This window comes from Mytilus trossulus, chromosome 6 (assembly GCF_036588685.1).
Source record: "Mytilus trossulus isolate FHL-02 chromosome 6, PNRI_Mtr1.1.1.hap1, whole genome shotgun sequence".
Classification (NCBI taxonomy): Eukaryota; Metazoa; Mollusca; class Bivalvia; order Mytilida; family Mytilidae; genus Mytilus; species Mytilus trossulus.
In genome coordinates, this window is record NC_086378.1 from 69,459,768 (window position 1) to 69,475,497 (window position 15,730).

Sequence of the window (15,730 nt, forward strand, 5' to 3'; positions counted from 1 at the left end):
CATGTCATGGGAAAAGTATCAAAATTATGTTGGATCAGATTTTGTAAAATGTTTAAAGGCTAATATTCTGAATTATGAAGAGTAAAGAAACCACTTTTGGGAAATACAGACATACAGGGGTGAAACTTAGTGCCCCCTCCCCTACAACAGGGGCATAGAAATGCATGTTTATGGTCTATCTTCAAGATGTTTGACAAAATGTCTAAATGTAGGGGAGTAACAAACATAATAAAACTTTGATGAGTTCGTCACTTTCATTTGGTTTTTTTTTCTCCACCTGTCCAAATTTTATCAATCTTAACCCTAGAAGAACATGAACATATCCAAACAGAGAAAAAACATATCCCCTACACAATAAGCTATTGAGTTCACGGATTGAAAATGGTTTATAACAATCATGTTCCCAAAAGTAGAAGCAAGCTTTCAAGTACATTTTACTTGACATAGAAAGAGAAATACCCCTATTACATAATGACCTACTTTCAGTAATTATCATCTGAAAATGACTCAACTTTAAATCTATAACTAGTCCAATAATCTTATTAAATTACGTTTATGGTCATATATTCTAGTTGCACTGAATAACCTTAAATGGTTAAACGGATGTGGTCCAATTTTTCATGGACAAAAGACTTTTCTTGATCTTATTTTGTGATGCCAAACAAATTTGGCATTTTAGGAATAGAAAAATTTGTCTTAAAGAAAGTAAAAATTTGTCTTAAAAAAAGTAAAAATTTGTCTTAAAGAAAGTAAAAATTTGTTTGAAAGAAAGTAAAAATTTGCCTAAAAAGACCAGTTTGAGAATTCCATCAGCTATTTATCCTGTATAAAGTTATAATTCTATTCAAAAGCTCAAAAATAGCCTTGCACTTTCCTGCATTCCTCAGTGGTTTTAAACAATCAGAAAACTATGATATATATCACTTTCATGAAATGCATGAAAACTTTCTGAACTATATCAATCTCTTATCAGAAAAAATCTACTTATATAATACTTAATTTTCATTTCATACAGCACGAGTGTTGTTATTTGTCAACCTTGAAGACTGAAATGATTAACGATTTCATAATATGATTTATCAGAATAAAAAATCTACCCAAAGTATATCTGAAGGTAAAAAATGCTTTTGTATGTTAAAAGTAAAGTTGTTCTAACAAGATATATGGGATACAAACTACAATGTTCAAGTACATTCAAACATACTGTTGTCTCTTTCTTTAAAGTATATATATACAGTGCAACCTGTGTTATCCGATACACTGGGGTACCAGAAAAATGTCGGATTAAGCAGGATGTCGAAATACTCAGGTCTTCTCTGCAAGGATAGACATATTTTGGGACCATAATAATATGTCTGTTAAATCAGGATGTTGGAATATACTCAGGTGTCGTAGCAGGCAGGTTACACTGTGTATAGCTGATTAATGTCATTAGGTACAAAATTAACATTTCAAAATGTAAATTGAAATAAATCACCTGGCATGAAAGGGATATTAAACACCTATTTATCATAATCTATCAGAATTTCAAAACTCTGATTCAATCTTGATTAATGTTATTTTTAATTTTAAGGTACTGATCAGGTAGAATCAGGTTAAGGGGTGTCTGACCATTGAATACTTATTCAATCTTGGATTATATTGTATAATGACTTATACCATTTATTACTAATATTTATAATAATTTTTAAAGTTTTAAATCTAGACCATTGTAAGGAGTGATATTTTGGTAAATAAACAACATGTAATACATTTTAACAATACTCTGCCTTAACTTTCAGATCAATTGGCAAAATACAAAACATTATGGTCAGTTACTATGACCAGGTAATCACAGAGTTTTGATAAAGATCAACCTATTGGTATATCTATACCGGTAACTTAAAATAAAAAATACAAGAATGTGTCCAAAGTACACGGATGCCCCACTGGCATTAACTTTCCATGTTCCATGAACTGTGAAATAAGGTAAAAAGTCTAATTTGGCTTTAAAATTAGAAAGATCACATCATAAGCAGCAAGTGTACTAAGTTTCAAGTTGACTGGACTTCAGCTTCATCAAAAGCTACCTTGACCAAAAAATTTTAACCTGAAACTCCCATTTTAAAATTTTCTATGTTCAGTTGATCGTGAAATTGGGGTTAAAAGTCTAATTTGGCTTTAAAATTAGAATGATCATATCATAAGCAACAAGTGTACTAAGTTTCTAGTTGATTGGACTTCAGCTTCATCAAAAACTACCTTGACCAAAAACTTTAACCTGCGGACGAACGAACGGACAGACGAACGAATGAACGGAGCCACAGACCAGAAAACATAATGCCCCTCTACTATCGTAGGTGGGGCATAAAAAAATAAAGAATTGAAATGGGAAATGTGTCAAGGAGACAACCCAACCAAAGAGCAGAAAACAGCCGAAGGCCACCAATGGGTCTTCAATGCAGCAAGAAAATAAGGCACCTGGTGGCTCTCTTCAGCTGGTCCCTAAATAAAAATGTTTACTATTGAAGTATTGTTCATGGACAATCTCTTAAATACTCTAGGCCAAGAAAAAAAATCATTATTAGGATTTTCAGCTATAGAACAGCTAGCTTATACATATATATATTTTTTTTTGCCTTGTGTATATTTTTTTTTATCATCATGTCAAGAAATTTTATATATCAAAGAAACTCAAAAATAAACTAGTTTACAATTACATCAAAAAGGTCCTTAAAGTAATAATAATAACACTTATGTACTATTAAGTAGATGCAATTAACAGTTCCATGACTAATGCATAATTTATGCTTTTAAGCAGTTTCCCTCTAATAACTTTTATAAACATACTAAAATACTATTAAAATCATAATTAAGTGCACTCATATATATGATAAAACAAATTTTACTTTTAGTAAAATATCTTAAAATTCATAAACAGTTAAGGATATGAGTCATCTTGTTGTGCATGTTTGCAAATAAATTTCAACAAAAAACAAACAACGGAAACTATTTGTTAAACCCATACTTCCTATTGGTATACAAAAAACCTAGACCTTTATTTTATGATTTAATAATTATGTACATAATTTCCTCAAATTACGTGAAACAAAATTCCTGTGCACTCTTATTGTCAATGAACATAGCTTGGAAAGATTAATCTCAATCTAAACCTGATTACCAAATCAATGTATAAACAAAGACCTAAAAGTGAAAAGACACATTTTTTTACAAAAGATAGATTGATTGTTCCTTGCTTAACATCAATGGCTCAAAACAGGAAGTGTTACTATGAAACATAAATATTTAACAAATAAAGATATTTTACATGAATGACCATTTATATCAGTTAAACTAATTTACTTTTTCTTCATGTCACAAAGAAATGGGTTGATTGATTGTTTGACTGAAGTTGTCAAATAAAACACCCACTGTTTTAAATCATGAGTTCAAAATTCTAAAATTTTCTACCTTGAGATTTGTTTCTTTGCAATTAAGAAAAAAAAAGAATATCCTTATTTCCCTTATAAGTATACAACTAGAAGACGTGGACAATTGGGCAAGTGCTTTTTTTTAAAATTTTGCAGGCAGTACATCAACTGAGATGTGGATCAATAACAGTCTTCTATTAATCTAATTTTGATATTTTCTCAAAAAGTGGTGTATTCTGTTGAAAAAGGATAGTTTTAAAGACAGTTTTAGGTAGTGTACAAAATATTACTTTTATACATCATATCACAAATATTTACAACTTTGAATAGTTTTAGAAGAGTTGCCAACCAACAAAATAGGTCTCTTCCTTTAGTAGTATAGATTCAATCTATAATCTGACAACAAAAAAACATAGTATGTAAAAATTGCCAACATTCTTAGGAATTCAAATTTCAAATCCATATCCAATTTATTTGAACCCTAACAAACACCTCTACATCTGTTTAAGTTCAAAAATATCAAAATCACTCAACGTTCACTTCTGTTACATAATTTATGCAGTACAAATTTAAACAAGAAGAATTCATGTATCTTCTTCAAGGTTTTTAAGGTGTGGAGTGATAAAACCACTTAAATTATAAGCAAAAACTATAAAACACATCATAGATATTATATTTGAAATCAACTAAGGGGTTCACCACAACTAAATTCTGTGGTTTTGATATCAGGGCGTGTGTGATACTTAGCAGATGAAAAATTAAAAATGTCATTGACTATTACCATTAACAAATATATCCAAATATGGTGTAACTTTATATAACATCCCACTAGTATGATGATATGTTAGTTCATACCTGTAATCACCATAAATTAAATTGAATTGAGCTTTTTTATAGAATAATTGAGGTGTAAACCCTTCCCTTGACAAGTGTTAGACCTTCACTCTGAACTTTGCAAATTTATGTTGTAATCCTACTCAGAGTGATGCTCTAATACTTTAGATTCTGCATAATAAAAGTTCAAAACTTTCAAATTTTCCGTTTTTCTTCAAACAAATCCATTAGATAGTTACATTCTATCATATGAACCAACATACCCATTAAAGATATCAATACCTCTTTTGACAGATAATATACTACTGACTACAGATTACCAGGAACAGGTAATAACAACCCTATTATCAAACCTATAGCAGGGCAATACTTCAAACAGGTGGTAGATATCAGACAAACTAATCAAACAGACCTTTCTTGACTTTCTTCTGTAATCTCATGGTGTCTGTAGCACATTTCTTGATTTCTTGACGCGCTTTCTTGTATTCTGTTGAGAAAACATGCAAATCAACAGATAAGTTGGAATTAAAAAGTCAAACAATTCTCATTTTCTTACAATAATTATACAATTGATATACTGTTTGATTTACGTTTACCGAATTTGATAAGATTTACATGAAAATATAATTCAATCACACTATTGAAAACTTTGTAAATTTAAAAAAACTTCATACATATGTTTGTTTCATTGTGGGATATGTACTTTGGACTACTCTAAATTAATAATGTACTTTAAATTCATTAATATAAAAATTATTCATGAAGTATAATTTTTTACTGGATTTCGTGGGTAAACATGAAACACAAATTTAAGTGTTCAATGAAGTACGAAACTCCTACTAGATTTTTAGCAAATTTTGACAAAACAACAAATTCAATAAATACCCACAATTCATCTACAAAATTGATAGCCATGAAAATAAATGAATACACAGTATATGAAACTTCATCTTTGTTTACATACATTCTGTCCTTTTGAATGCACTGATGCAATTAGATATCAAATTGGTCAGATCAATTTACTTTTTGTGGATTTTTGGGGCTTACGGGTTAAATAGCTAGCTAAGTCAGATGCACAGTACAGTATCACATATAAAATGTACACTATACTGCCGTCTTTTTTTCTATATGAAAGTATGTATGTTTTATGTACCTGTATGAATATTTTATTGTGTAAATATATGTAATTGTATGTGGTGAGAATATTAATTATAAAATATTGAATCTTGAATCTAGCTACAATACTCCATTTTTAAAACAAAGATGTACATCTTGTAAGAGATGACCTGACCTTGTTTACCTATGTAATCAGCTGATTGTGGGTGGTATGTGATAGATTATGACAACTGATCAATATTACCTTTACAGGTGTTATACTATTACATCACAATCAATAATCTGTCCCTTAAGGAGATAGCTATATATAGTCCTTTTATAGTATTTCTTCTTCCAATGAAGACTCTTTTAATTCACTATTTGTAACCCTAAGATCTGATCTACCTTGTAATTTTAAAGACTTTCTTTCAAATCAATATTCAGAGTAATATAAAGGCAACATATATATATTGAATATATAGGAATCTCCATAATGTGAGAAGATTTATAACTGATTATTCTATTTTCTTTATAATTTAAGCACCTATGGTACTTTTGTGTTCTTAATTGAGGCCAATCGTGTTCAGGTTACTTAATATTTGAATCGGTCCTGTTTGGTTTGTTTCCAAAATGTTCACATTATTATAGTTGTCCCTTTGGTATCTTCTGTTTTTTTTTTTTTATATATTTGAAGGACTGCTGGAAGTGATTGGTAACTGAATAATGTCACGTAATGAAAAAAACATTTAGTGACATTAGTGGATGTTTGCAGCAAGAATACAAATACTGAAGTTTTGAATATTATTGTTTGTTAATGCAATATTCATCTGTTAAATTTTGTGTACCAGTAAAAATGATTTGATAACTTCTCTATCTACATTGTGTATAGTACACATTGTATACCTTTGGCATGTTCTTTGTCTAACTGAGCAACTGTTTTCTTCCAATCTTCACTCTTTTCTTGAAGAGGTGTTACTAGATTATCTACGATGGAACTGCAAAGAGAAGAAGACATATTATAGACACTCATTCTGCTGCAAAGTAAAGAAGACACATTATAGACACTAATTCTACTGTAACGAGATGAAGACATATTACATGCACTGATTCTGGCAACAGACAAAATACTTGCACTGGAGCACTCAGTAATTATAACACCTCTATTAGGTGTATTTCTTCAATAATTCTAAGAGGTTAGACAGTAGAGTGTTGTAAAACAAATCAGATATTGTCTCAGTTTTTCCTTGAGCTATAAAATAATGTCTGTATGTTGATCAGTGGATAACATCAAGATATTGACTCATTAGAAACTCAATTCACCTCTGAAGAACAATGTAGTATATTCATTTTGTAATATACATCTGTTCCAAAAAGAATACAACTGTCTCATAATATATATATAAATAGACTTATATAATTAATGCTTTGTATTTTCATGGTCAAACTTGTAATGCTTAAAATCAATGTCCCTAACAGTCACAAATGTTCATTAAGATTCATCTGTGTTCTATATAGTTCACTGTACAGCCTTCAACAATAGAAAAAACTCACACATCATTGTAAGTTATATAAGGCCGACAAAATTTGAAAGGAATGAAAAAATAAATATGGTAGACCACAACCATTCCTGCCACAAGGCAATGGATAACTTCTGATGCTGACACAAGTACCTTTATTAATGACTATTTCAAGGACTTTCTGTTTATTCAGTGTTAAAAATATCAATTCTAAGAACCCCCAAACTCTCATAATGTTTTGTGTTGTTGCAAAAATTGCTTCTTTCCTTCTAGCTAAAAAGTGTTCCATATTGCTTGACCAATTTTCCCTCTATAAATAGTTCACAAATTACACTCAAGATCATTGAATTTCCTCTAATGATCAATAATCATTTCACGAGATGACCACTTCAAGATTTCTATTATTTTCACACTGTTCTGAGCACCATTTCACCTCAATTAATTATAAATAAACAAAAAATATCAATATTGGGAACACAGAAAATAATTATAGCTGAAATCCAATTTAAGCCTAATGGTATGAAATGAACATTAGAGAGACAAGGATAGAATTATTTTCTAGGGAAAAACAACATTTATTCAGCACTCACAGAAATTGGAAATGAACGTTAGCACTGACCAACCGCTCTCTGGACACAAAATGTCAAATGGAATTATCATTCACATGAGTTTTTTACACTCATTATGGCTTTATCTGTTATTCATGGACACACGAAAGACCTAACTATTCATTCATATATTGAACAAATTTGCAAGCAAAATCATCTAAATGAAAATATATCTGAGATAAAAATTACCATATGAATACTGCTTTTATTTCTTTGGGGAAACGAACATTTCTCAAAAAAATGCAAGTTTTACAACCTACGGTATATAAAAAGTGTTGTAATGTATAAAAAATATGACCTGAGGAACACTCATGAATACATATATAAGTGCACAATCTAGCTCTTTGCTTAATACTTTCATGCAAATATCTAGCTGAAGAACAGGAATAAAAGGTTGCCCTATGAGAAAGGGTTTAACTTTACAGAATTATTCTCATAAATTGACTTATCTCTTGTGTACACTTTAATCAAAATCTTAAGCTTTAGTCAGAGTACAGAAAGTTAATCTAAGGCATTTGCCAATAAAATTGAGGTGATTAATTCAATTTGCCTCATTTGTTGTTTGTTATTGATTTGTCTTCAGCTATTGCTCTTAACAAGGTTGGAAAATAACATGTATGCCTCCTATAGTATACACAAAAACTCGATTTTATTATTGAAATATTTCCTTAAAAAATTGTGATTTAGTGGAAAAGAGATTGAATGTACATTATAGTTTTCCAAGAAAATGTACACAATCAATAGATTTAATTCTTCCTGTTCTATAAAAATTAGCATATGCATAAAGAAATGATTTTGTTTAAGTATCGAAGTCAAAATTGATATACTGTGCAAAAATCAAACAAAATAGTTCTTTTGAACAAGTGGGTTTTTTTTAAGAAGTGCTCAAGGTTCAAGAATCATTATTTTTAACAAATCTTCACAACTAATGAGTATAATTTTCCGTGTTAACAACATGGTTTCCATTTCCCTACTTTAAAACACAATGGCCATGACATATACAGATGACCGTTGTCAAATGTCATACCTCTCTAGAAGTCTGACGGTCTGACTATGACTTACCCCCAGGCTGGCTAGATTCATCAGAGAATAATGACAATTTTTATAACCATCATAAAGATGTTCACAGTATGATTACCTTGTTAATGTCTTCAATTTAGTCTCGATACTTTTATGCCTCATACATAACCTTGTAAGGGCTGATCCAATCTCTTTTGTGGCTCCTACAGAATAGAAAAGAAAGATTGATTATAATTCAAAGCTCTTTATACTTAGATTAACTATGATCTAATCACTTTAGTGTCAAGTTAAATAAGTTGACATTATGATGTGACACATAACATTAAATTAAACATAATTATATCAATTTATTTTTCTATTTCATGGTGCCCTAATGAGGTCAGCTGTGAAAGTGATTATACTTTCTTAATTTCGAAATCCATGATATAACTTTGTGTACTTTCTTGTTGCTTTAAAGACCTATTGGTGGCCTTTATCTACCCTTTGGTCGGGTTGTTGTCTCTATTACATATTCCCCATTTCCCTTCTCAATGTTATTTGTGTCTATTTTAAAATAGAAATAGGGATCCTAGATGAAAACAGTCTTTCTGTTGTAAAACTAATATGACGATACATGGGTTTATTTGCTCAGTCAAGACTGCATTTCAGGAGAGATGTTCATCACGGTACAATCAACTTTACCAATATCCGAATAGATTAATAGCATTTGATATTTTCAGTGTTTATGGACTTCCTTCCTTGAATTTGCCTTGGACTTACATATTTTTGTTATACCTTTTTACCCATTAATTTTTTGAAGAAAAATTGCCACAGAAAACAGATTAAAGACGAACAAAGAGACTATGCTTTTCATGGCAATTATCTAGTTTTCCTTTCAAACTAATTATTTTTCAATCCCTAGAATTGAGTGCTAATCCTAGCCTTTATTTTTGTTGCTTAAAATATAACCCTAACCTATAAAAGACCATTACTCATAGCCTATGTCTCAGTTATACTTTGCATAATTCATAGGTATATGCTACTATAAGCATTATGACAAATCAGCAATAATATAAGTGGCTCCATCTAGTACTTCAGAGAAAGCAGTGACAATATTACACCTAATTATATCAATATCCTAAAGCATGAAAACCTCTACAAAAATAATCCGCCAAAAGACTCCACTTCCTGTCAATTCTTTATTGGCAGGATGTTTAACATGAGGTCAAAAGTTCACAGCCAAGTACATGCTAGAATAGTTCATTACTTTTTAAGCTTGTATTTTGGTGCACTTGCTCATGGATACAGTAAAATTTCAATATGTTACCCAGATATTACCTTTATCGTGGAATGCACATTTGGTTATATGCATTAATTCTGGTTCATTTTATATTTGTTAACAGAAGTGTGACATACATGATAATTCTGAACAAGAATATAAATATATTGATCATTAAAGATTTTTTAATTGCTTAATAAATACTAAGTATGAATCATATTGGCAAAGGTTTTAATATTTGTTACTGCTTTATTTATAAATGTTACATTTGTTATTCAAAGTATCAGGTAAATTTGAATCAAAAGTTATTCACTTTTTGTCAATACCAAATCCATCAAAACAAATACTCCAAGCAGAAAGAATATTCAGTTTGCAAAATTGTCATGATCATGATGATTTTTGGTGTGTGTGAACCAATATTACGAATAATAATTTTCAGGTAATTACCCTCCTGTTTGTTTAAATAATGACTGTGGAAAGAGACAGTATATATATAGATTTGAATGGAAGAATGTGTTCTCAGTTCTCAAAATCTTTTTTCCCTGGTGGTCCTTAAAGAAAATCTGCTGATCCTCAATATTATTTCTTTTGCAAAGTATCAAAATTGTGTAGGTCCTCTCAAAAGTTTGGTGGTCTAAACCTTTATTTCTAAAACTCTGTGTGTTTAATTTAAGGGCACAAAGGTCTTGTCAATTGACTTAAAATGATGAGAAGTAGATTTTGTAACTCTTAAAGTCAGTGTTACATTGTATTAGGATCATTTCTTGTACTCAACCAGACATCTCTGGGGATTGAAACTTGAAACATCACTGTATCATTATTAAAGTATAAATAATCTATTAACAATCTATTATGGGTATTATGTACTTCATAAAGTACTTTTCACTATGAGGTGTTAAATATACAGATGACAATACCTGAACAGGTGAATTATATGTTAAATTATAACTATATTTCACACAAATATAAATCTTTATCAACCAGACACCAAATACAAAGCTTTATTCACTATATGGCCAGTGTCTAGCTAAATAAATTTACCCCATGTATTGATAAAAAACATGTTGACGTGTATAATGCACTATTGATTACGCCATAAACTAAATCTCTTTTCAAACCCAGCCAAACATAACGACTCAGTGCAACTTTTACATAATAAGCGCATTCAATGCAAGTGTCAACGTCTGAAATGTCGTAATATATATCGTAATATATATCGGGAAAAATCTGTTACCATTATTTTGAACTAGATGTCATCTAAGCTCAAATAATTTTCTAGGGTATCCCCTGACCTTAAGTGACATGTCATTTGGTTTCCAAGATCACTGACCTATATCAGTATATATATCTTTCCACTTGGTCTGTTAATTTTGACTTCTTTTTACCTGAAACACCTGTGTGTGTATTGCATGTTTTAAAGTCAAGTCATTGTTCATCAGAGCCTTGCTTCAGGCTTAAACAAGACACAGTATATTTGTAAACAAATAACATTACATCTTCAGACCAGTCCAACTGTCACTAGATCATTAAGTTATATTTTAGTGTGATGGATGTTAAACACCCCAAACAACTTCACCATTACAAAGTATTTTTTGTTGATAAATTTAGTTATTCCCTTAAAAATAGTGGACATTCAATAGATAAATTGGCTATTTTTGGGTCCTTTTTGTTCATTTAGCTTTGATTTTCACGCAGTCAAATATCAATACATCCTAGGGATCATATTTATGGGTTTTTAAGTTCCTGATGTATGTTAACTTTAGATGCACTGAATTGAGTGTTATTTTCAATTTAGACAGCTATTTTACCAACACAAAAACAGTCTTCATAAGAGTTAAGCAATGTGCAATGAACCATTAAAATAAGGTTGTATATATACAGGAACCTGGCCACTATACAATGTATTACACTAAAGAAGTCAAAGTCAAAACAGCCTTTCAAAAGAAAACTGCAAATGGAAAATAAAGTTCTGTCAAAGTGAAATACTATCTGTTTATGAGAGAAAATAATTCAACTAAGTTTAACTACTTTTAAAGGAATATAAGTAAATTGACAACATGGATTATACATTATTGACCAGTCATGGGGAACAAGTGCTTCAATTCTACAATATTGTTTTGTCTGGGTCATGGGGATCAAATGCAAAGTTTTATAGTAATACCTTTAAATTATTTAGTTTAAAGTCCTTAAAGTCCACTTATTGAATGATAGGTAATGAAAGATTTTAATTGTACAATTATTGGGGTTAATAAACACTGAATAGAATAGAACTGATGACAATGTCCTGACAATACAACTACATGCCAAAGAATTTAATCTGAGTGTAGCTCGAAATATAGGCATCAACAAAATACAGAACAAATTTATTATACAGACCCATATTTTGATGTTTATCCAACATTTCCTTCCTTGAAATTTTAGTAATGTAGAAAAAATTGTAACATTTTCATAACCTTTAGTTATTTTAATACATTGTAGTGTTATGTTTGAAATGTTACAAACCAAATATATTGAAGAATGGTGTTCTAGGATTTAGTACCTTAAGAAATATGAGGCAATGCTTCAGTGATACATTATTTTTTTGAAGCCTGCATTGCTTTGGATAATTGTATTATAGCCTCAATGTAATCAGCAGCAAAGTATTTGTCCCTATTTAATGAGTTCCAATGCAAGATATAATTAAAACTGTAGAGATGAAAAAATGATGTCCAAGACAATCTATTTGATGTTTCTCTATCTCATGTGGATGCCAAGAAACTGTTTGAAAGGGAAGGGATAATTGATGAAGTTTTTTACTGAGAAAGATCTACAAAATACAACATTGCTGACCTGTGAAGAGTTTAATTAGTCAGCACTTTTTGTGCTGACATGAATTGTCATTGATATGGTTATACATGTATTTAAAAATTTGCTGTTTACAAATTTTTGAATTTTTTGAAATATTAAGGCTTTTCTACCTCAGGCATAGATTACCTTATAATTAGCTGTATTTGGCAAAACTTTTAGGAATTTCAGTTCTAAATGCTCTTCAACTTCTTACTTTATTTGGACTTTTTAACTTTTTTGGATTCGAGTGTCACTGATGAGTCTTTTGTAGACGAAACACGCGTCTGGACTCTGGAGTATATATTAATTTTAGTCCTGGTATCTATGATGGGTTTATTTATATTAGACTAAATGTGTAACAAAGGAGTCCCAAATCCAAACTTCCTATTGATATTTGTCACATGAATTATAGAGCAACAAATCTTTATATCTCAATTAGTATTAATATAATATTTCAATCAACAGATTATATTATTTCTCCTCTTTGATGATATAATACAATTATCAACAGAAATAACAAAATGTAAATATTCAAAGATTAGGAGCATAATTGGCCTTATTTTGTTAGCTGTCAATCAATATCAACAGTTCAGGAAACTGTTTGTGTTTCAGGTGCTGACATTTGGCCTTGATAAAATATATATGTTCTCTCTGTGGTATTACTTATATACCAAAGCCCTTTGAAATGACTTGTATTAGCTTATATCCTCCACCTAATGCACTTTCTGCATCTAACATATTTGTTTCTAATTTATTTTCATTTTCAGGTGCCATATATATGACATCAACCCAAAACCACCAATTCTCATGATCCAGGTTCCACTGCAGCTGATATGCTTCAGTGTTTACCTGTTGGAAACCAGTTTGAGTGTCTTGGTACTCATTCCAAATTTTATTCACCAAATTTGGTAACTTTTAAGTTGAAATAATAAAAGCCTGCACATCACGTAAGGGTGGAGCTACAAGTATACCTTGCCATCTAAATACACCCAACCTATTCAAACTTTTCAAACCGACCCATACATAGCAAATTTAATTAGTTTCATCTAATTAACTTCCACTCTTTATACCTATATATTTAATTTATAGCCAGGTGTTTTTGCTTTGAAAATAATGAGAAAACATTGGCAAGAAAGGAGAACAATAAGATTTATTACAACATCAAACAGAACAGGTTTATTTACCTGTGAGATTGGGTACAAACATGAAATCAAAGAGACCAGTGACTTTATAAAACAATCGCAGGTTAAGTTTCATACTGAAAACTATACCTCTAAGGGAGAGATGAAATCATTTTAACTGAAGGCCAAAATAAATATTGCATTATTCTTTTAGGTTCTTTTTTAACTTTTAGATTGTATCGAACACTCTTATTACAAGTATATACTTTATAGGTATACAATTACATGAATACATTTTGTCTCATATATATAGAGGAGACAAATAAAAGTGTTAGGAAGAAGAAAAGAGTTAAAATGTCGTAATAATTGTATTGTAAGGTTTTATTTTGTGTTTTGTTGTCTCCTATTTTATGAACTCTCTAGTTTGCTATCTACTAAAATGACAGAAATATTTCAGATAAACATTCACCAAAGTCTGACATAAAGTAATAATCGCAACACCAGACCAGTATAATTATATGTCTCCAGATTTTTGCTATTAATTAAGACTAATAAAATCTTATTTGTGTATCAATTATAATTAGAAGCCACCAAAATGAATTCAGTTCTCTCATCCTTTGGATCAATATTCCCAACACATGGACAATGATGGACAAATCTGGTCCATTTAATAACTGTAATGTTTCATTACACCTGATCACATCTGGTCTCACCATCAATGAATATTTTTTCCATTACTATAGTAACCATTAACGACCTCATTCAAGGTTAGTTACTACTTTTTGAAAACATACATGGGACAAACATGTATAATTAACTGTATACATAAATTCAACCAGAAATGAATCTGAAGTGTGTATCTAGAATTTACATTTATTTGTGTGTCCTATCTTTCTTAAATTTATTTTCACATCAATAAATCGCCTGTATCTATATTTCTAGAAGGATCATTCATCTTAATTTGAATATAAGGCTTCATATCAGGAAGTACATGTAATATGTGTCAAGTTAAATCTATATTAAGTGTGTAGCATTGTTTTCTACAAACAAAAAGCTGTTAGAAGTTTATAGATGATGCATGTAAGTTAACAGATAATGATAGACTACAAATATGATGGAACGAAGAAGAAAGAGAAGAGAAATCCTTGCAATAGGTAGAATACCAGTGTACCATAATGTGAGTGAACCAGAGCTGTCCTGTACTAAAAGAATACCAGAATTATATAAAAATAAGGAGATCTGGTATGATTTTCAAAGAGACAACTATCCAACAGATTTAAAATGATGTGGATACATGTATAAGTAATCATATTGCCTTGTTGACACACACGAGACTCCAAAATCAACAGAAACATGCCAAAATTCAGACATCTCTCAAGACACTAATGACAATATCATAGAAACATCAACTCTTTGTCAGTAACAGTAATTAACAAAGCACTCTGATTCATTCTTCATTTTCTACCAAAATATTTATTTCACTAGTTGTCTAGCAACAAATGAAAACACAAACTTACCCCATCAGTAAATACAAATATAAACAGGTGCAAAAGTCATCAGTCTAAATATATCTTCATGCTTCTGTGATATGAAGGAGAATACCTGAACCTGAAGACAGATCATTTCAATACAGACCATCATACAAACAGGAGGATGCCCTTTCATTATAGCAGATAAATGGAGATCATATTTTGAACAAGAAAAGGTTTAATGATATCATTGATGATAGCTTATAAGTGAAGCTTTTATACTTGATAAAACCTTAATATTGAAAAACAGAATCTGAAATCTGCAGATACAGTGATTTTTTATAATCTCAAAAAATATCACTGCACTGCCACACAACTAACAAAGGTGACTTCAAGGTAAATGACTTCAAGGTCGTCACTGTCTCTAAATGAGGCAGAACTTCAGAGTACTTCTCTGCCAATACATCATCCTCAAAATAGCAACAAATTAATCTACTGACATGGAATTAATGTGAAGCAATCTCACAAGTTATCTCTTGTTCAGTAAATGAACACTGCACTATGCTTCATTT

The 15,730-nt window shown here is 30.4% G+C and overlaps 1 protein-coding gene across 6 annotated transcripts in view; it reads right to left on the minus strand.

Moving 5' to 3' along the window:
* The window catches only part of LOC134721747 (protein MTSS 2-like), a 64,258-nt gene that overhangs the window by 18,454 nt on the left and 30,074 nt on the right, over positions 1-15,730 (minus strand). For all 6 annotated transcript variants that reach the window (XM_063584940.1, XM_063584937.1, XM_063584941.1 and 3 more), the window contains exons 4-6: positions 8,603-8,687; positions 6,243-6,334; positions 4,657-4,731 (exon numbers count right to left, since the gene is read on the minus strand). In XM_063584940.1, coding sequence (XP_063441010.1) covers positions 4,657-4,731; positions 6,243-6,334; positions 8,603-8,687 — 252 coding nt within the window. The remainder of the gene's footprint in view (positions 1-4,656; positions 4,732-6,242; positions 6,335-8,602; positions 8,688-15,730) is intronic.